This window comes from Rutilus rutilus (genome assembly GCF_951802725.1).
Source record: "Rutilus rutilus genome assembly, chromosome: 5".
Taxonomy (NCBI): domain Eukaryota; kingdom Metazoa; phylum Chordata; class Actinopteri; order Cypriniformes; family Leuciscidae; genus Rutilus; species Rutilus rutilus.
Window position 1 is genome coordinate 39,457,863 of NC_140213.1, and position 22,883 is coordinate 39,480,745.

The following is a 22,883-nucleotide window of genomic DNA, read 5'->3' on the forward strand; positions in this document are numbered from 1 at the left end:
GGGACGAACACACACAAATTGGGTGCTTGTATGTGTAGGGGTGTGTGTGTGTGTGTGTGTGTGTGTAATAATGTACTTGATCCCTGCAAATGTGCGTCAGACGATGTCCTATATGTTGACAAAGCAAAGTCTCTAGAGCTATTGTTTCAAAGTGTGTGTGTGTGTGTGTGTGCGTGCGTGTGTGTGTGTGTGTGAACGTATCCAAAAGCACAGCTCCAGTTCTTTGACAGGAAGCAGGAAAAACAATGCGCAACTTCACAGCTCTGATGGCACTTATAAAAAACAATTCCCCCCTCCCTACTCCGTCTTTCGAAAAATGACAAGCGTCTGCATCTGTCTCAATAAACTCTCTCTCTCCTCTTCTTCCTTTCCTTCGACCCCCTCCCTCCCTCCCTCCCTCCCTCCACACCACCATCTCTTCGAGTCTCCAGTGTCAGACCTGGCTCATTTTCTCTCTTTTCTCCTTTCCTTCTCTTGTTCCCCTCTGGGCCAGGGAGGGACGGGTTGTTTTTCTATCTCAGGGAGCACGGGGTGGAGAGAGAAAGAGAGAGAGAGAGAGAGAGAGAGAGAGAAAGAGAGAGAGAGAGAGAGAGAGTGAGAGAAACGGGGGGTGTACCTCCGGCCCGCTCCCCCAGCGGGACAGACCGAAGGGGCCTCAATCAGGTCCTTGGGGGCCTGCGGGTGGGGAGGGGGAGAGGGGTTGAGGGGCGGGTGGGGGGTGCTCTAACTCTTTCCTTTAACCTCTCCACCCCATAACTATAACCCCCCCCAACTGCACTCGCTCCAAACTCAGTACACATTTTCCACCGAGGAGAGAGGTGGGGGGGAATGAAGTGAATTTAATACCAGGAAAAGCCTGCCAGTGTCCTTGTCGACATCATCTCCTAGGGAATAAAGGGAAGGAAGGTTTTTTTTATCTTTTTAAATAAGAGATGGCGAGCGGCCCCCTGAGCCCCAGCACAGCAGCACAAACAAACACAGGAGAGAGTATGGATAGGGGGAAGGGATTGAGAGAAAGAAAAAAGGGAGACAGAGAGAAAGAAAAAAGGGAGACAGAGAGAAAGAAAAAAAGAGAGACAGAGAGAAAGAAAAAAGGGAGACAAAGAGGAAAGAGAAAAGAAGAAAGAAGAGGTGATGCGGAATGCGACCAAGTCCACCCGGAACGGAGGTGAAAAAAAAAGGCTGATTAGCGCAAGCAAATGGGGTTACGGCACGAGAAATGAAAAAGAGAGGGATTGGAGGGAGGAGTCGAGGAGGAGAGGCAGGGAGGAAGAGCGGAGGGTTTAGCAAGAGCCCTGGGACTCCCCTTCCTGCTGCATCTCACAGACGCAGCACTTCGCAGCCACCCAGGACCTAAGTCAGCACCCCTGCAGCACTCCCTCAGGGCCGGTTAGGAGGGGCCCACGTCATCCTCTTGGGCCCCCGGGGGCCTCTCTTTCTTACTCCCTTCACTCTGCTGAGCTCACCAAGATCCAACACGCACATGCAAACACTTAGAAATGCACAAACACAACTAACACTTTTAATACCCTAATAACCAATAAGATAACAATATAGGCTTTTACTTAGGCTCCTTTGAACACGTTTACTGATAGGGATAGAAGAGAGATGACATGAAATCATGGCCCCAAATGCACGTCGACAACATAAGCACAAATCCTCGATGCTAGGCTACAGATCCCACAAAGATTCATTATGTTAAAAAAAAAAGATCAAAAGTTATTGGCCTAGTCTTAAAGTAAGGTCACATTTACTGTTGCACAGTGAAATTTCCAAAGCAATTCCATTTCAATTCCAATTGAAGTCATTTCAATAGTAATCCGCGAGATAAGGAATCCACGCAAAATTTTCCATGTTTAATAACAGAAAGCTGTTTGGTTTATAAGTGACTTCTGTGTGAGCTGTGCTTCATACATTGCTACACTACTGACAATAGACAATGGACCTTTTTTTGCTTGCAAAATTTCACCAATGAGACCGGACCTTTAAAGGTGGTATGAAAATCTATCTATTTTCTAAACACGTTATTGATATTTCTATGAACGATTCATCCATGCATATGTTTCAAGTTTTTTCCAAGTCGTAATTCTCTCTGATGTTGTATGCCAGACTTCTCCAATCATTTACTCTGCTTAAACCCAGCCCCTTTCTCACAATCAACTACAAGCTTGCATTCAGATCTCCCCCAACGTCATGACTTTAACGCAAAATCACAATTAAATATTAGCATTTTGGATATACACTTTCCTGCTTTTATTGTGATTGTTTGTCGTTAAACGTTTTATCAAAATAACTTGCTTCCTTTCCTTTTTGACTGTCATCGCCAAGACTCAAACCCACTCCGTCCCTTCCTGCCACTAACCGTCACAGAAACCACTTTTCAGAAACCAATTAAATCTCAAAGGGTGAAATCACATCCCACCCTACTTTTTTCCCCCTTGGCTGAATATCCTGTATCATTCAGAAATACAGTGCTAACTTACACAAGCAAGGAATAATTCATTCATAATCCAAAAAAATCCAAAGCTGTGTTTTTATTGGATAATGTCCAGTCAAAAACACAGCTTTGTTGATGGTGCGGTAATGTTTTCACTCTCTGATCCAAATGCGTCTAGATACGTCTCCTGTTTTGAAAACGCTCAAGTAGCGAAAATGGATTCTGAGGGTACAGGGTGAAAAGCAAAATATAATATTCAGAAAGATACATGGTCTAAAACAGCCCGCTTGGATTTTGCCAGATAGAAATGTTCCTCTCCAGAGAGGAGGTGTAATCAAACTCGTCAAGTCGTGCGATATTATGTTCGGATTGCGGCAAAGTGCCTTTACGTTCAGACAGGAAGCTCCGCTAAGCTTCCAGTCCAGCATGCACCTGGACGCCAACCTCTTGTGTCTTATAAAAAACTCTCCCTCTTTCCCTCCTTTCTTCCCTCCCTCTGTGCGCAGGGCTACAGGCCATGTGGAATTGATATTAGAGATTGTGATGCAGCAGGTCATCTCCGAGGGAGCAGGGGGTTGGATGTATCGTGCAAGACGCCACGCTAGCGAAATCATACCTGTCTGAACAGAGGAGTCCCAACCACTGCCGCACTCTGTAGATTCAGCCTCTTCAACTGCTACCGAAAAAGAGAGAGAGAGTATTAGAGTGCTTGTGTAGCCAAATCGCACATTTTTGAGCACACAAACATGTACGGCATTCTTCTCAGAAGCGTGCCACATAAACAGCGGCCCATCATGAGTCTATGATGCGTTCAATCTGATTGTTGGAGCCACATAAAAGGGATTTGTTGTGTATAAGTGCTCTTTGTTTGTCTATGTGCTAATTTTGGAGGTGCAAAAACAGGTAACAGGAGGCAGTGAGATGAGAGAAGGAATGTGTGATAAAGGTTTTCCTGGGCATAGTCAAGGAAGGAAGCCCCACTGGCACACAAACAGGAAGCAGCAGTGTTCATGACACAATAAGAACTTGGACCCCCCCCCCCCCCACACACACACACATTACCGGTCTCTACAAAACTCCTTGTAGCCTGGAAGCACTTTGGCACACAGTCTAGAATGGAAACACACACTTTAACTTTACAGCAACAAACAGTCTGTAATTTGCGTAACCCCTCCACACATTTGACGATTGAGGCATCAGTGCATGAAGGAATACGCCAAATCATTTCTAACAGCACTTTATCAGCATGAATGGACTATTAAGTGTAGAAGTCTTCACACTCAGCGAACAATGTCCATGAAGAAGGAACAAAAAGCAGGAAAGATAAACATCAACGATGAGGTTCAAAAGAGGCTAAGACACTAATTAAGTTACCAAACTAATCACATGAAGATTTAGAGCGTTAATAAAGCCAAAAATGAAACGTCTATTATTATTTACTCACCCTTATGTTGTTTTAAACCCTTACAACTTTCTTTTTTCTGAGGAATATTGGAAGAAGGCATTGGAGCGATTGTTCACGCTGCTCTTTTTCAATTCTATTAAAGTGAAGGCGGACTGGAGAGGTCAAGCCTTAAATAAAAAAGTTAAAATAATAAAATTAAATAAATAACAAAAAAAACTAAAATGTTGATGAATAAAAACAAGTTTTGTAATATTCCTCAATTAAAGCAAATGCATGGCTTTAGAAGACTTGGAATATAGCCTATTGTTGTTTGGATAATTTGTATTGTTTTTTTTTTTTTGCCATCTTCAAGCTCCAGTCTGCATATTATCAGTTGTAAGTTGCTTTCCCTTTCAGTGTCTGCTACATAAATGTGTAAAATCTTTTGTGGAAGAATGAAAGTCATAGAAGTTAAGAGTGATATGCCAGACATTTAATTTTTGTGTGAGCTGTTTCTTTAAATAGAGTTTTTATGTGAGAAAAGAATCAAAAGTGGGAACAAGAAAGACAGAGAGAGCCAGAGAAAGCACGAGAGAGAGACTGAATCTGCTCTGTGTAAAGGAAATTGTGGTTAGATATGCTCCCACTGGCATTGGGCATCACTGCAGTCTCACTAAACCCACTTCCTCTCAGGAAAAGACTCTCAGAGAAAGAGGGGAAAAAATGAGAGACAAAAGAAGAGAAAGACAGAGAGAGAGAGAGAGAGAGAGAGAGAGAGAGAGAGAGAGAGCGAGAGAGAGAGAGAGAGAGGCAGGAACTGCACTATCCCTGACAGCCATACTGCATTCCTTCCACATTATCAGTTCCTTAATTACACACAGACTCTCTTTTTCTCTCAAATATGCACACACCACTGCAGAAAGTGCTGTCTGAGCCACCGTACACTGCTCTCGTCGAGGCTGCTCCCAGCAGGGTGGTCGGTGTGAACTTGACTCCCCTACCACCCTCCCTATTCCATATTCTACTCCCAAGCCAAGGCCAACAGGCCCCTGTTTTCCCTCTCAGAACTGCGGAATATCAGGACCGCAGACACACCAGCCAGGAGTTCCAGAGAAAAGCCTGCCGTCGAGGCCCGAGGAGCCAAGCCAGGTCAGAATGACTGGCCTATTACCGGACGCCAAGCGCTAGAGCCCAGAAACAACAGAAGGCCTTTGCTAACAGGACACTGAGGTCTTCTCTTCCACTCCTTTCAAAGTCAAGGGATACATACGTCACACCTCTCTTTCCCTTGCTCTTGTCCTTTGTTTCAAAGTCTCTCACATTTTCCACCTCCGTTACTCAATTTTGCAGTCTTAAATGACGTTTTCCTGGATTTTTGCATCTGTTTATTCTTGTTCCAGACTTGGAGGCAGTGCTGCTGGGTAGAACTGGAATGCATTTAATTCATAAACAGATTTCAAAAATCAAGTGCTTAGGTCATCTTCAAAATATGGTGACAAACATGTCCCTCGAGTTTTCTGTCATGAAGAAAGTCATCATTGTGTAACCTAAAATAAAATAAAAAAATGTTTGCAACTATATTGTTCAGCATATGAAATAACTAATAATGGTAATAATCCATTATTATTAGCCAGGTACCTGAAAAAATTACTTCTATCACTTTATTTATAACTCTCTTTATTTTCCAAGGTTAAACGTCAGTTTAAGTTCTGCAAACAGAGCTAAACTAAATAATTATATATGTGTATATATATATATATATATATATATATATATATATATATATATATAGTGGTGGGCCATCAGGGCCAGCAAGGCCTTCAGAATCACTGACTAGAGCTTTAATATATTTTTCCATTTCCATTTAATACAATATGTAATAAATTGTTCCCAATAGTACATTCTCTTAATTCCATAGCTTTTCTCTTGGTTACGCTGCTTCCAGTAGTGTATGTTTATGTTAGAGCTTTTATCCAATCATATTTCAGCCATCATGTGTTGCCAGGGTCAAAGAAATCTGCCTTGAGGCCTTCAGAACTACCCTGGAAATCCAGAGTTCTCGCGAGAGCACAAGTTTAATTTGCTCAGTGAGTTTACTCTGGCATCGAGTAATGATGCTCATTAAATATGCCCTTGTGTTTATCCGAGCTGCACCAATCACATCGGGTTATCTGATATAGGCGGGCCAGAGGCGAGCTAAACAGATGACGACAGCGCTGTGACGTCAAAGTCATTAGTAAACATTGCAAGATGGCTATGGATGAACACCAGCTGTTTGAAACGGCTTTGGCCGCTACAATGAACGAGTTAGACTTGGCTTTTTATCTAAAAGAGGAACAGAAGACTGCGCTCGAGTCGTTCCTTTGCAAGAAGGACGTTTTTGCTGTTTTTCCGACCGGATACGGCAAGAGTCTAATCTACCAGTTAGCTCCGTTGGTAGCTAAGCCTATGGGGCTTTATTGTTGTGATTGGTCGTAGTGTTATCCAATTGCATACAGTGAGATTTTCAAATGCATGCTTGGTGTCGCCCCTCGAGCTGGACGATTTTCATTAGTCGATGCCAGACCATTAATCTTTCAGATTTAGGTCTGGATTTCCAGGCTACTTCAGAACATAGACTGTAAAAAAAGATGGACGACGACCCTTCATTCTCTTCCATTGGTGAAAACTGAAGCCGCCAAAGTCCTAATATGGCGCTGACATCTTGCGCAGATTTGGGACCTGAGTCTGCGCAGTAGTGAGCAGGAAGTAAAGCCGCGATACCAAGGTCCCGGCCTCACTCTCGCGGAAACTGTTAGTACAGTTTACTGCAGAACAACTCATTATGTCAGTGTGAAATAAACAGTTATGGACATGTAGAAATTAAAGCTCAAGCTCCAATCTCCTCCCGAAAATCACCAAAAAAGTCTGTTGGTGCCTAAGGGCGTTTTCACACCTGAAAGTCCGCACCAAGGTCTGTGTTTTGATACATTTTATACATTCGGTAAGTTTTGGTTTGGTTTCACATTGCAATTATGTGAGCGCACTAAAGAACTTTAGCTATGAGGGCTGCATCTTGACATTGATTGGTTTGTAAATGGACTTCCGTCTGACGTCAGCGTGTTGTCAATTCGGCGGGTAACTTTGACAAGAATGAATGAACAGACGCATATTGTTGCCACTATACTGTTATTATTACGCCATTACTACCTGCAGGACCAACTACACTCGAGGCTAGTTCAAACTCTTTGGCTTCACTTTTCAGGACTTGTGTGGCATGCTTGCTTCAGAATCGATAGTGCGGGCGCCTGAATGAATTAGCCTGGGTTTCCCCATACTGCCTTGCTCGCAGCACGATTTTATTCACGCTGCTAGGCAGTCTGGACACCATGGACCAGATTTTCCCCTGAATAAGGGAACCAATCACAGAACGGGGAGGGAGCAGCAAGACGATGACGACACCGAAGCAGTTTGTTTATATCTATGAATCCAACATGGCATCAGACTCGACGTTACCTTCTACCCTCATGTTTATCTTGCACAAACAGTAATATTCGCTAAACGCCATCGTGCACAAATAAATCTTTAACCCATCGTCTTTTTCCTTGTTGAATTTCTGTCACTCTACATACGTCATCTGGTATAATTGAAGCGATTGGTTATGAGCTACGTACAGGCGCATTTGATAGACATTCATAGCGCCCAATAAACGGCTCTGAGCATTCGTAAACCACGCCTCAAATACGAGAAAATGAACACGTGGTTCCCAGACCAAGTCTCAAATGAGACTTGGTCTGACATTAGCCAGGCTATGAATGAATGGCAATGAATGGAAATGATAATCAGTCAGATTTAATCAACCAATCAGATTTCGATCAAACTGCACCGGGGCGTATAATAACGTCTGCATTTTCACGTCCTTTGATTGGATGGTCAGTGCACGTAGCCTACTTAGTAGACCTACTAGAAGTCAGAGCTAGCTAACCGTATCTGTAGCGAACTGCATAAACTAAAATATATCCCTGAAGATTAAATCGTTTTTCAACCCACAAATTAATGTTTCTCTCCTTCTTAGACCCCCAGCAGTTTCAAACCTACCGGAAAAAAATCCCTTATTCAGCCTTATCCAGCTCAACGCAGAGTCACGGTATTCGATCTATCCTGGTAAAAACAGAATTAACTGACTGTAATGTATGCCATGTCTGATTTTGAAGGCAAAAGTCCCGCTGATCTCATTGATTTCCGTCAAAACTCTGTGAGAGCATGGGGCAGCTGGACACATCGCCATGTTTTGCGGTGACTGTCCCTGTGTCCACTGCTTCTGTCGAGCGGACACTCTCAGCCCTGAAGCGAATTTAAATTTATGCCAGAAATACGACGGGACAGACTCGACTTTCAGCATTAGCCTTGGTAATATGATTTTCTTCTTAATTTTTCTTGTAAATTTCTGATTGAAACTTTTTTTTCAAACATTCATACTTTTGTAGAACAACAGACAAGAGAGGCTCTGTTTCTGAACTTTTTAATCAGAACGCAAAACAACATGAACACACCAGCCTAACTTACTTGCTCGTTTCTCTCTACACAGCCTTTTCCGAACTCGCCGCTTTAACCCTATAACTGCCGGTGCAAAATAAAACAGCAATTTCACAACAATTATAAAGAGTCTGTGCGCTATTAAAAGCATATTAAAAGGTGGGTTAATTCAGGTACGAAACCACTGAAGGCCTAGGTGTGAAATGCATCGCCCACCACTGATACACAGCGCTTATTGTGGCTACCCAACACTGCTAAGATATGCTCTCTCACTCCTCTCTGACCATCTCTTTCCTTCACTGCAGGATTGTATTTGTGAGTACGGTTCTTTCTCTGTTCACAGAATAAGTTTGTCTCCCGGCCTGAGCCGCTCCGATGCCGTGCTGTACTGTTTATCAGGGGAGATATCATGCTGCTTTTTCTAGTCAGATCTTGCTCTCTTGTTCTCCACTGTGTAGGGCTGGGCTACTCTCCCCCTGGCTTTATGGTATGTTCCCGGTAGTCTGTAAGATCCACTATGAGTGCTGCTAGTCATAAAAAAACAAAACAAAAACAAAAAAACACACACACACACACACACTTACAAACACACACAAAAAGCACAGTATCTCTCCAGAAATCCAGCCTACACTGCAGGTGTTAGGTACACTCAGACTCACACACTCAGAACAATTCTACCTTCCTTAAAAAAAGATCATTAGTGGTGCTTACTATTGCTCATACTCATGGTTATGAACTTATACAAACCCTTAACCTTGAGTATTAAAGGGATTTTGCATCTCTATGTATTTCTTTCTTCTGTGGAAAAACAGTTTTTGTCAATGGGGTTTCGTTTTGTTTTAGGCTCCTCTGACTATATCTTCAAAATATCTTCTTTTGTGTTCCACAGAATAAAGTCATAAAGGTTTGGAACAACATAAATAATATGATGAGCCTGACTTTATTTTTTCTGTAGCTCCTTAACTTAATCAACTTATCATGCACCGTCTGTTGTAATTATTATTATTATTATCATTATTGGTAGTAGTAGTAGTAGTAGTAGTATTGGTAACACTTTACAATATTATTGGTAACATTTCCTAATACATTTTTAAGATCAAAAGTTGTATATATTAACATTAGTTAATGCACTCTGAATAATAACAATAACTAACATTAACAAAGGTTATTAAATGCTGTAAAAATAGTTCATGTTAGCTAATTCATTTATTAATGTAAACAAATTAGACCTTGTAAAATATAACAATACATTTAATATTATTATAAATAAATAAATAACTTATTTTGAAAAAGGGACCCGCACATTACAACTAGAGACCAGAATATCAAAGACATCAAGGTGGGCTGTGTCTCCGTACTACCCGATCAACACCTGAGCAACCATCTAGAACACCCTATCTAGGAGCAACACCAGAATTCATAGTAGTACTGAAAGCGAAGCATCACCTAAATCTCAGTCGCACCACGGTGAACACTTAAGACTGCTGGACCAGATGAGGGACGTCACGTTCCTGAAGACGAGTCTTCCCAACGGAGGAGGGAAAAACGCTAAATTACTCCCAATCAGAGCACCACTCATCCCCCATTTCCCGCTTCATTAGAGGAAGGATATTGGAGTGTAGTCAGGCAGAGAGAAAGAGCGCGGGAGTGCGGAGGAGGAAGAGGGTTACGGTAGACAAATGCCCTACGTCTTCTCAAACACACACACAGAGACAGCTCCTTTCAGCCCCAGGCTTCAGCACAACAGCACCACACACAGTTGAGCCCCGATCCCTGTCTAAAAACAAAGCTGCCGGCGGCACTGGCAGACCTCTGCCTCCTACACACTACTGCACTGCACTGGGCTCGAGCCAAGTAAGACATACTTACTTGCTCTCTGTCTCACACACACAGAGAGAGTGAGCTACAACTCCAGACCCACTGTGAAGTCAATGGTCAGAAATATCAGTGAATGAGCACATATATGAAAGTGATTGCAGATGCTAAAGAATATAAATTATCACTGTTATAAAAACCCAAACACATCAAGGTGTGGCTCGCGCTCAACTACAGGGATGGGCCGTACAGCTGCGGACCACTGGACTACAGATGGCCCTCAGTACACACTTCCAAGTCCTGAGTGACTCAAACTCTCCAACCCTCCTAAAAAACAAGAATTAAACATTAAACCCAAGAGGATATTAAGACCTCACACTAGGATCCGCACAGCCAAACACAACCCCGCATGGAAAGAAACAAAAGAAGAGGGCGATTGGGAGAAGAACAGAAAAAAAGTCATTAGAAGGAGTTTTAAAAGCAGCATTCTATTAAAAGCCTCTTCCTGCTCTCCCTCATTAGCTGAGCATATTTATTTCTGTATATCTTGTCTTCATCCCCTGGCACACTGTGTGCGAAAAGCGCTGCTGTTGTGAACTGCGACGCGGCGGGGGGGCTTCAGCCATAGGAAGTGTGAGATGAAGGAGAATGTGGGATATAACGGGTGTCATGTGATTGTCAGCCGTCCACTATCCACCGATCACCGACTTCCATAGACACAAAGTAGCGAATACTTCTACCTGCACTAGTTGTAGTGACAGACTGATATATACAAATTTTCTGGTAAAATCAACAGGGATGCACCAATATTACAATTTTGGCCGATAGATAACTGGTGATAAACGGTGATTTTAAAATTCTACACTATTTTGTCAAAATTAATAATGTACAGTATAAACCGTGGATAATAATTTTGAGATTTGGTAACGATTACATTTAACTGTGTTTTTAAAGATTAACTTTATTTGAGCATTAGATGATGGCAAAGGTAATCTAAAAATAAAAATATTTTTTAATTTTATATAATAGCTTGCACAATTAAATACCCAATATCAAACAATAAATTAAAAACATCTCTAATATCAGTCGATAATATTACAAATATATAATGTGCATCCCTAAAAAAAGTGTTAATTATGACTAAATATTGACAAATTAAGTCTTAAATTTTAAATGTTATGTATGTCTTATTTGCTAAAAATGTAAATGCATGCTACACTAACATTCAAAAGTTTGGGGTCAGTAGGATTTTTAATGTTCACCAAGGCCGCAGATATTGAATATTGAATATATTTAAAATGTCATTTTTTCTTGTGATAGCAAAGCTGAATATTCAGAGTCATTACTCCAGTGTCACATGATCCTTCAGAAATCATTCTAATATGCTGATTTTCAGCTCAAGAAACATTTATTATTATTATTATCAAAGTTGAAAACAGTTGTGCTGCGTAATCAGGATTCTTTAATGAATAGAAAGTTCAAAAGAACAGCATTTCATTTTTTAAATATAAATATTTTGTAACATTATAGCCTATATGTCTTTACTGTCACTTTTGAATCAACTGAATGAATCCTGATTCTTGCTGAATTAAAGTATATATATATTTTTTTTTCAATCTTTTGAACAGTAGTGTATACAGTAGTACTCTATTCCCAATATCGGTCTACCACTACGAACTAGTGCATAACTCATTTGTGCACTAGAGAAAGGAAAGCTCCACATTGCAGGCACTGACACTGCTTCCTTCCTCCAGAGCAGCTCCTGCTTGTAAAAGCTTTATACAGTGGGGTGCACAATCTAATGATAACAGCATGTTTTAAATGTTACCTTGGATACTCTCAGTTTCCTTAACATGCTCGAGAGCTGCACAGGAGCTGGATGGAGAAGTAGAGATTGATGCTGTGCCTCCATTTCAAGATCCAAAATGGACACTGCTGACCAGAGCATTTGCATGCTTTGACACACTGTGACCTCTCAGGTCTGTACCTGTACATAAAACCGGACCTTATCATGCTATAAGGTGAGCAAATTTCAGAAAACTGGTAACATTTTTGGTTAAGCTGTCAATATATCATTGAATTATTATCTAGCCCACACTTTGTGTCCACTGGCACAGCCAATTGACAGAGAAAGCTTTTTCTAAAACTGAAAATAAAGATAAGATCAGAATTACAATAAAGAACTAATATATATTTTGAAAACGTACAAATAAATAAATCTCCCCGTTATCTAGTCAGCCTAAGAAATAATATATGTAATCATATTCTGTCATTTTTATAAATAACTGTATATATGTGTGTGTATTAACCTCATAGATAAGAAGGGGTTAATAAATAATCAGCATCCTGGGGAAATCTCCCCCTTTTTAGCACCATTGCAGGGGTGGACTGCTGTTTCTTTTTCCATTTAAACTATTATTTAAAAGAAGAAAGAAAGAGGAAAAAACACATTTCCCCCAAGGGCCATCTTCAAACTCCCTCACTACATCTCACTCACACACACACACAAATCCTTGACACAATTTATTTCTATATTATTGAAATTCCTCCTCAGTTAATTACTGCTGTGTTGGAGTGAGCATGCAGCGTTATTTGCATTTCTGGGTCCTGTTAAGCAATGTTAAACAGCACAGTCACCACACACACACACACACACACACACACACACACACACACCCCCAGACAAATATATCTGAGTGTAGCTGACGGCAACACAGTGATCAGCGTAGCAGAGCGGAGAATAGGACGAGGGTAGAGATCAAACAAGCGCGTCGTAACAACATGGCAAACACAACGCTCGCATTTAGCCGCCAAAATGCTTGCCAGCCGGTGGGAGAATGACACAGCCTTTAATTGTTTTCAAAATGAGCACTTTAAATTAACAATGGGCGATGCTTATCTACCAAAATAACAAGGGTATGGGGAAATCACAATAAGTATGCACAAATGAACATACGTGTTTCTATATGAACTTGTAAAAGGTCTGGCTTGTCTAATATCTGTGTCACTAGTGTCACCAAATGGAACTAAAAAAATAAAATAAAATAAAAAGGTTTTCAAACAGGTTTCCAAATCATGTCTGCCATTGTTCGGCCAAAGAGATAATCCTGCCCCAAACTCGCGCCACTGGTTGAGCCATTCTCAAACAAACAGCAATGTTTTGATCGCGCTACAGAGACATAATGTTTATACTTTTCAGAGGAAAACACCACAGTCTTTTGAGGCATATGCACAATGGTGAAGCTCAAATTTCACAAAAATAATATATGAAAAAGGGACTTAATGTTTGGTTTTTTTTTTTTACTTTAGGATAGGCCTATGTAATTACTTCTGTTAAAATCACAACATTAAAAGTTACAGTAGTGTCAGATCTTCCATATTGTGACACACATCCGAGTGAAACGGATTATTGAAAAAAATTGCAGCGTGGTTATTTGTTTCTATCCATCGGTTGTTGATTTGAAGGAGGCGGATCTGAATGCGAGCTTGCAGTCAATTGTAAGAAAGGGAACATTTTTAAGTGGACAAAATGATTGGAAAAGTCTGGCATACGTCACCAAGAAAGAAGTCTGTCGTTTCAGTGAAAGATCAACTTGATAAGATGCATGTGGAAAATAGATTTTGAAATTCAATTTCATGCAGAAAGTGAATATAAACACTTATTGGGGCATTGTGGTCACAACAAGAGTTCAAATCTAGCTCACAATATATTTCCTGATTCCTGATCAAAAATTCTTTGAAAAAAAGAAGAAAAAGAACAAACCGGCAATTGTTGCTACAGCAGTTTATATAACGTAGTGCTATACAGAAAGAAAGCAGGTGTGGATAGCTGTCCGCAAAAGGCTCGACAAGCATGAAACTCGCCTTTAAGTCCCCCCCGGACATAACCACGGCGAGAAAAATGGGAAACTAGGGGTGAATCCTGTTAGCATCTGTTTATATAACCCTTGTCGTTGTGACTGGCAGGATTACCAGAACACACTGCTCCTGAACCGGAGAGGAATTCCGTCAGGATCAGCTGCGTTATCAAATCAGGGATGCGTTTCACCGCAAGTGAGAGATTCCGACAACGAGGAAACGCTGTGCATACAAAGAACGAGATCGCATCTCTTAACCCAGTGAGAAGAAACACACTCGCCCTCGGACATGATGCTGCGAGGGCCCTTAACGAGCACACACGCATATGCGGACCCTCACACGCACACGCCGGCCCCCTGCTTCTCCCAGTAAGGGCCTCACACACTGCAGGTAAAGCTTCAAAAGATCGGCATCCCACTGCAGCGCCATGCCAGAAAAGAGCGGGGAGGGAAGAATATGGAGAAGAAGAAGAAGAAGAAAAAAGAAAACGAAAAGAGAGATTGTTATTTAAACAGTTGTGCTAGTAGGGCTTGTATGAATATAAATTTTGAGAGAGACAAAAAGACTAATAGATGGGCGGAGGGAGGGCGAGAATATTATGCAGACGCACCTCAAATGACATTACAATGAAAAGCTCTTGTGGACCACTGTTGGTATGTGTGTTTGACATGGAGAGGAAGATAGAAAGAGAGAGAGATGGAAGGGAAGTGAGTGAGCGAGCGCTCAGAGGGAGTCTCACCTGGGCCCGGCTCTGCTGCAGCCGTCTGCAGGAGATTCAGCTGCAGAATACCTAATGCGTGTGTGGAGGGGCGTGCCGTACAGCCCTGTTACTGGCCCCGGGCCATTCTGTATGATTAAGTCTTCTACACTTAAGGGATAAAGCCTTGCTCTCCTTCTCTCCCACTGGAAGCCATTAGCAGCCCCCCATTTGCAGCTCAGTGTGTGTGTATGTGTGTGCGCCCTGTGCATGTTTGAGCCTATGCATTTGAATGGGTTCATACCCCTGTGTCTTTGTGCTCCTGCCTTGTTTGTGTACGAGTGAGTGTGCTGCTTCCTGAGCAAAGCTTGTGTGATTTTGTCAGTACAAAACAGCTTCACGGCACCCTGGGATTAGTGTCCAGCGGCGAGCTGTTTGGGCCCAGAGTGCACTGCGGTCCGGCCCCCTCATTAGAATGGGCCCACGCAGGGCCAATGGCTGCGGACGCAACATCACGGATCACGATTGGGGTCCTGTTGCCTGTCTCTAAGACCCGCTCCTGATGGAATCGGGAGACCGGCCCCAGATTGCCGCACACACACGCTTGCACTGGATTAATCATGTCGGAGTCCACAGCTCGGAGGGAGGGGTGTTTGATCTCCTCCTGTCCAACATGTGGCACAAACATCCTCACAAAAAACATGTACAGAGCAGTGGTGAATTCTGGGATGTTGCCATGTATAATTAATACAAATGTACAAAAGAAACACCTTGTTGGGCTAAGGAAGGAAGGAAGGAAGGAAGGAAGGAAGGAAGGAAGGAAGGAAGGAAGGAAGGAAGGAAGGAAGGAAGGAAGGAAGGAAGGAAGGAAGGAAGGAAGGAAGGAAGGAAGGAAGGAAGGAAGGAAGGAAGGAAGGAAGGAAGGAAGGAAGGAAGGAAGGAAGGAAGGAAGGAAGGAAGGAAGGAAGGAAGGAAGGAAGGAAGGAAGGAAGGAAGGAAGGATGGATGGATGGATGGATGGATGGATGGATGGATGGATGGATGGATGGATGGATGGATGGATGGATGGATGGATGGATGGATGGATGGATGGATGGATGGATGGATGGATGGATGGATGGATGGAAAGAAAATTCCCCAAAATTAGCGAAAATAAAACGGTGGATTCCACCTGGGTCCTCGATCCCAACCCGAGTCAATAGGACCCCTTCAACCATTGAACCCGGCGTTAAAAAAGCATAAGGCTAGGCAATCAACATTTAATAAAGGAAATCATAGGCATCCCGTAAGTCCTGCAGTAGGGCTGATTTAATGGCCGCTATGTGTGGCTTCACATCGCCCGTGTTCTCCGGGACAGAGAAAAACACATTATAAATGAAGAGATCCAGCATGCTGTCCATCACTGCCATGTTTCTGGGTTAATGACGCCTTAACGGTCATCCTATCCTGATGCACAGTCTCGCCATGAAGGAGAGAGGAGAGAGGGAGAAGTAGAGGCAGAGTGTCTTTCATTTCCAGATAATTAATAATAGATAAAAGCCTGACTTGTTCTGCATGGCTTAATAGCTTTTAATAGCAGGGAGAATGACGGGAACACGCACGGCTGTGTCTCTAGACGCTGGCCTGCAGACCTCCAGAGACACCGTCATCTTGCTGCAGCACAGAGGGGGGAGGCGTACCTGAGCCAGAACAGACCCACACACACACACACACACACACTCGGAAGGAGGCAAGCACGCTAAAGAAGCCCATGCACTTACTCAAACACACGCGGGCACAAACACACCCAAGAGAGCGCAGTTCGTAGGCCTGCTCTCTGAATGGTGCAATTCACTCCTGCCAACACACATATAAAAATACATACGCTCTTTCCCGTAAGCACTACACACATCACAAGCAACCACCGAAGATCAATACCCAGACACAGCGGTATGAAGCCATTCAAAAGAGGGGACTCAACTACATAGAGCGAATAAACATACACACAAGTGTTGACCGCAGCACATAAATACCTTGAGTTGAAATGTATTGCTCATTCTGTAATGTATACGATAATGGTGTGTGTTTACTATAGCGATAAGCGCAATATAACCCGCTGGACTTCAGCAATGGCTTCAAGTAGTAACCATCATTGCAGCAGAATTACGCCACCATAAGACTGAGGGTCATCAAATCTGAGGGTTATATTGGAGGTGAGGACTGGGAAAAAAATATGAAAATTAATATTTCATAGTATCAATTAAGCATAGTGATATTCTACATCACAAAACTGTATTAGATTACAGCCGTGACAAATGTTGTACGAAAATAAATAGTCTATAAATTAAATATAATGTCTATCATTTAAAATAAATATAAAAATAACATTTTTAAATATAAATAATTCAATAACCTTTTTTTTTATTTAACCTTATTATTTAAATAAGTCAACAACTAAAATATAAAATAAATTTAACATTTCTAAACATATGTCTATATTTAAAATAAACATAATAAATATAACATACTTATTAACATTACGTACACAGACAGAAGAAGGTTTATTGGGCTGCTGTCACTTTAAGAGCTGCACACGAGCGCTTTCTTTCTCAACTGTTTACTCCACTTAAGACATAGGCTAACTGATTGGGTTTACATGAATACTCACCAAGAAGGTTATTTTGACATAATTTTGTGTATTTGTCCATATATAAGCTGCGGAAGAGAATTGAATTTGGGATCACGGCAAAAGGCCGGTTCCTGTGCACATGAGTAGGCCCTACTTCGTTTATTGCATTTGATAACATTAAGCATGTCACACGTACGTAACAGTCATGTGTCCAGTCTACTCTCTGTTGTCTGCGTCTACCTAAAACTTTGAATTTTTGCAATCTTTTGGAGTATTAAAATGATACATTTATCACAAGCCTGCATAGTGTTTTTGTATAATGAATTTACACTACTTGCTGCACATGGCTCTACAATAAAGCACCATGGTCCAATGAAAATAATAAGAGATAAAGGATTTTTCCCACTTTTGAATTGCAATTATACACTAAACATGAAGTCATATATCCAGATATCAATATAATATTGTATTGCCAGGTCCCTGGTGATTTCCACGCCTACAAAATATCACCATCTAAACAACCGCTGCCATTCTGACAGCGAGAGATGTGCCAAAAAAACACAAAAAAACAATATTTACACTCAGGCAGCCATTTGTCAGCAACACACCAGCATTGACAGGAGAAGGAGGAGACTGTTTCCTCAATATGTCTATGTCTCTCTTTCACTCCTTCCCTGTAGCCAGGGCTGTTTTGAATGCGGGCCGGATTCTGTGACAGCTCCGCCCCTGAAAACACACACATACACACACTCCAGTTGCAGTGGAATGACAGCAGAGATGGAGTGACAGGGATGAGTATTCCCCGAGCGCGGTACGGAAGCGTGGACAGCGGGAGTTCTGCTGGGACTCTTATCGCTCAACTGGGTCACTGTATCCAATCAGGCTTTGGAGGCCGGCCCGTGAGGGCGGTACAGGCATTTCCTGCTGGATGGGACGCAGCTGACAGCCTCGCCCTCAGACCCTCGCAATCCGAATGCATTGGCTGCCAGCTGCATCTCGCAGGTCCTAGCATTGGTAGCGCACAGTGCCAATCTCTCAGCCTGGGCTTTTCCCAGAAGGGCTTCAACTTCAATAGCCTGTCCTCCAAACCTAGGCCGGGGGACGGCGAGGGAAGCTGATTAACCAAATACTTTTATCAGCACTGAAACTGCTCCGCTGCACAAAATGGCCTTAAAAACCAGTGGCACTGGCCAGAAAACACGCTGGGGGGGGGGGGGGGGGGGGGGGAGGCTTATATGGCAAAGGGACACAAAGAAGACTGACTGGACCCAGACCGCAGGCTCACCACTACATCAATCAAAAAATGAAGAAGTTCAGCATCTCCCTCTAAAAACACATCCGGAGACACAACAGGCCGTAAATAAAATTACACAACAATAATATACTGCATTGGAAAAAATGAGACAACGGTTCAGAAAACATACCTATGACTCGAGATGCTGGGACAGGACAAGCTGTTTGGAAAATGGGTGGATAGATGGGCTTAAACACATTATCAAAAAAAATAAATAATAATAATAATAATAATAATTTGCATCTATTTACATAATATAACACGATCCAGAGATTCTGAGCAATGGACAGAGCTAGAGGAATGAGGGACAGGAAGTCAACACTGTAAAAGAAGGAAATGGTGTGGAGGAAAAACAGACTAGATACAAGAGTGGGAGGATGGCAAGAGTTTTGTGCTCTTGGGAGAACTTGGATGGCTCAGGTCAAAAGAGACTCTTATTGTTGTGCTTTCTATTTCTCTACGCTTTCTTTCTTTCTTTCTTTCTTTCTCTCTTCTTCATGTAAGTTGAGGTGTGCTGCATGTTTGTGAGAATGCTTGAAGTAAGGCTAACTTTGATGTTTTTACAAGAGCCAACTAGAGATCCACAACACCTCTGATGTGACAGAAGATGGAGATGAGACAGAACACCGCACACAGAAGCACAAATACAACATGTTGTAGTGGAATCTAACAATATCTATTCAGTCAAAGTCTTGAAAGCAAAACATATTTAGCTTAAAAATCATTTGTGTCATTTTTCTGATGTTAAAATTAATTACAGTTTAATGAAAGAGATGACTATGGCTGATTTACATAGTGTAAACACGGCGCAGTACTCTCAAAACACCGCTCTGTTTGAACAACCGAACACAGAGACATTACCTCAACAAATGATGTGAGTTTGGGGTAGGACTAGCCTATCTCCTTGTCCAAAGCAAGGAAGTCTAAAATGCCTGGAGAAGTAAAAAAATTTTTTATAATAATAATAATAATGTCACTGACAAAACAAATACAAAAATATAATTAAATATTTCACAATATGTAAATTGCTGACAATATATATATTTTTTTCAGAACATTTACATTTTAATGGCTGTCAATACAGAAAAAGCTTACACTAACCAGCCAAAACTTGAGCTTTCCCATACTATCCTGAGCTGTAACGTGTAAGGTAGCAGATGGAAAAAGAATAAAATAATATAATATAATATTAATCACTGACATTCAGTGTGGCAGAAGGGCAAATGGAAGAGTTTGGGAGACATGTTTGAAGACAATCATTATATCTGCAATTCTGTTTGTTACTGCTAGTGGACCAGTCTAAATCACAGTATATACCAGCAATGAAGACACAAATATAAAAAAAGACAAAGTCACACACATAGACACATTCTTTGTCTCTCACACTTCTCCCTCCTCGCCGCACACATGGCACATTCCTGGCCGTGCGATGCGAGGTTCTGGCTAAAGGCCGTCAGCAGCCGTTTCCTGAGGAAAGCCCTGGGTGCAGTGTCAACTCTCCTTCTTCCTCTGCATTCCCCTCTCTCTCACACACACACACACACACACACACACACACACAGTAAAAGATGTAGTCAGGGCCTTATCAGTTTACCACAATTCTGCCTTTCAAACACAGAGCAGAACACTGAAGTTTATATATTTATCTTGACACTCTTTGACTCTAAACACACTCACTCTCATAAACACACACTCAGAGGCACAAATGTGCTTAAAAACGCACCCAGGCACATTCTCCAATTTAAAGATTCGGGGAAACCGTAAACCACACTGGCACCACACACACACACACAACCTAAGAGCACGGTGGAGCAACTGTGTTCACTAGAAGAAAACAGTCAAAGATTAAAGGGGTGCTCAGATCAGATCTGAAATTTGTTTTTCATCTGTCTCGCCTGTCAAAGACAAGAGAAAAATGTTTCCAATATACCTGTGCAGAGAGAGAGAGAGAGAGAGAGAGAAGTATCGAGGAAGGCAGAGAGAAGCAGAGTCTGGGCGATATAAAGTGAAAGAGGAAAAGCGAGAACATGGAGGGAGAGCAGACGTGATTAAATCCCGTCGGCTGTGTGGGGCTGTCAGCGACTGTGACACAAGGTTCAGATCGCTGCTCACTAGGGAGAGCACCATAATCACGTTCTTCCCGCCGTGATGCCATCAAATGGGGACAGGACAGGGGGGCGGATGCAAAAGGGACACGACGGCAGAACCCAAAACCGCCACACGCACGTCCCCCACCTTGCCCAAAATCACCGTTTACACTGGGAATGGGCATTAGTAGGGCATCACAACTGACAGCGATGAATAATTTGTAAACAATAATTGAATGACTAGACTTTTGAATTTCAAAACTCCTAACTTAAAAAACTTTTAATGGAAATTCAGTAAAGACCACATGCAAACGTGCCATAAAGGACTTTCAAACTTTCCTTTTTGACTGGTTACGGTGTTATTTTCAGCAGTTCATCAGAGCTGTACACCACTGGCTGGTCAACTAGCGCTCCGTGGGCCAAGTCTTGCACGTCTATTATTTTTATATGACCCTCCTTATTGATTAAGATAAAATTGCTGTGCTGCCTTGTTCACAAAAGTGCATAAATCAGCATTTGGGTGCACATACGATCATACCTTATCCAATCAGATGTATTAATGCACAATACGATTTTTTTCCTTTTAAAAAAAAACGGGGAAAAAAGGAAAAGAGAGTACATTCTCAATCGTGAACATCATTAAATCTTGCCCTTAAAATATTACAATATTATATTAACAAACACACAGTATTAAGGGTGTTTAGCATGTTAAACTTTAAGTGATAGCTGACCCAAAGATGACAATGTACTCAACCTCATGTATGACTAACTGTCTTTTGCTGAACACAAAATTTTTTTGTTTTGAAGAACGCTGGAACCAAACCAACACTCACTGACTTCCATTGTATGGACAAAAGTTTCAAGTTTATTTAATTTATAGAGCACGTTTAAAAACAGCAAGCAAGACTGTCCCAAAATGCTGAACAACCGCATTAAGAAATATAAATTAAAGATATATACACACATAAAAATGAAAAAAGTACAAAAAATACAGAGACATTTCTAAAAATACCACAGAGGAAAGAAAGTCATATGATTTTGGAAAGACATAAGGGTAAGTAAATGACAATATACATTTTTGGGTAAAATATCCCTTTAATCTTTGGACTTCCTCAAAACTTAATTAATTATAATATTGAATATAAATTGTACACACTGTCTTTCAGTGTGGGGCAGCATCAGTGCACACAACTGCAAGAATTAGAGATGAGCGAGTATGTAGTCTTTTTTGCAGACATCTAGATGGGGAGAAACTAAATGGAACAGAATGAGAAGGTCTTGAGATGCGTTTTAGGCATGTTTGCTAAAAAAATAAATTCTTATAAAGAAGCATTTTTAACATGACATGGCAAAAATGCGAAAAAAGTAGTCTGATACATGATTGTTCATACCACCAACAATGCACAACCGCGCAGACGGACCCCCATCCCCGAGTACATCATTGATTTATCTGTAGAGTACTCAAGGAGACAAAACGACCAAAATGCCTGCTTTACACCCTCTGGCAGGTGGACGGCCCCGTGCCGAACGCCCCTGACCTAGGAGGAGGACGGCCTCCCTGGATCACACAGCCATCGGGACCCTCCAGAAATAGATGTTCCCAGTACACCACCAACAATACCATCAACCGAACAGGAGGGAGAAAGAGAACGGGGCTGTTACACACAAAGACGTAAGAGTACAGCCTGACTGCTCGGGAGACAGGAAGAACGAGAGAGAAAAAGAGAGAGAGAGAGAGAGAGTCTTAATTGCCTTATCCTGTAGTACAGGCTGGGGAGTGCTTTTTGACTTCGGCTTCCAATTTCACGCTACAGCATTATTTAGTTTGATACAGACTTGATTAGGCATTACAATGTGTCCCTCTCTGAAGGAGCTTTGCGGCCGGCCTGCATCACTAGAGGACAGATTAACTCTGCAATCACGCTCCTTCTGAGACCCTTCTACTGTTTGTTTAGCCCGCCGGAGACCGTGCCAGCGCATGTTTGTTTGTGTATGGGGATTTTGTGGGAGGGGTTCTTATTAAATGAACTCTACCCACACTTACAGCGACCCTTATTATGGGACATGACCACAAGATATAGAAGGAAAGTGTGTGCTTTTGGAGGGGGAGGGGATAACCCTCAGTCCTTGACCTCTCAGGGGTCTTCCTTTCCATTATATGAGAATTTCTAAAGAACTCAGTCTCAAA

General features: G+C 41.9%; 1 protein-coding gene across 7 annotated transcripts in view; it reads right to left on the minus strand.

The window, feature by feature from the left end:
* Window positions 1-22,883, minus strand: part of znf423 (zinc finger protein 423) — a 156,348-nt gene that overhangs the window by 121,553 nt on the left and 11,912 nt on the right. For 4 of the 7 annotated variants that reach the window (XM_084409329.1, XM_084409326.1, XM_084409328.1 and 1 more), the window contains exon 2: window positions 3,054-3,113. The exons of 1 other annotated variant lie outside the window; for it this stretch is intronic. In XM_084409329.1, the coding sequence (XP_084265455.1) occupies window positions 3,054-3,113 (60 nt within the window). The remainder of the gene's footprint in view (window positions 1-3,053; window positions 3,114-22,883) is intronic. 2 more of the 7 variants (XM_084409327.1, XM_084409325.1) reach the window with 1 other exon arrangement.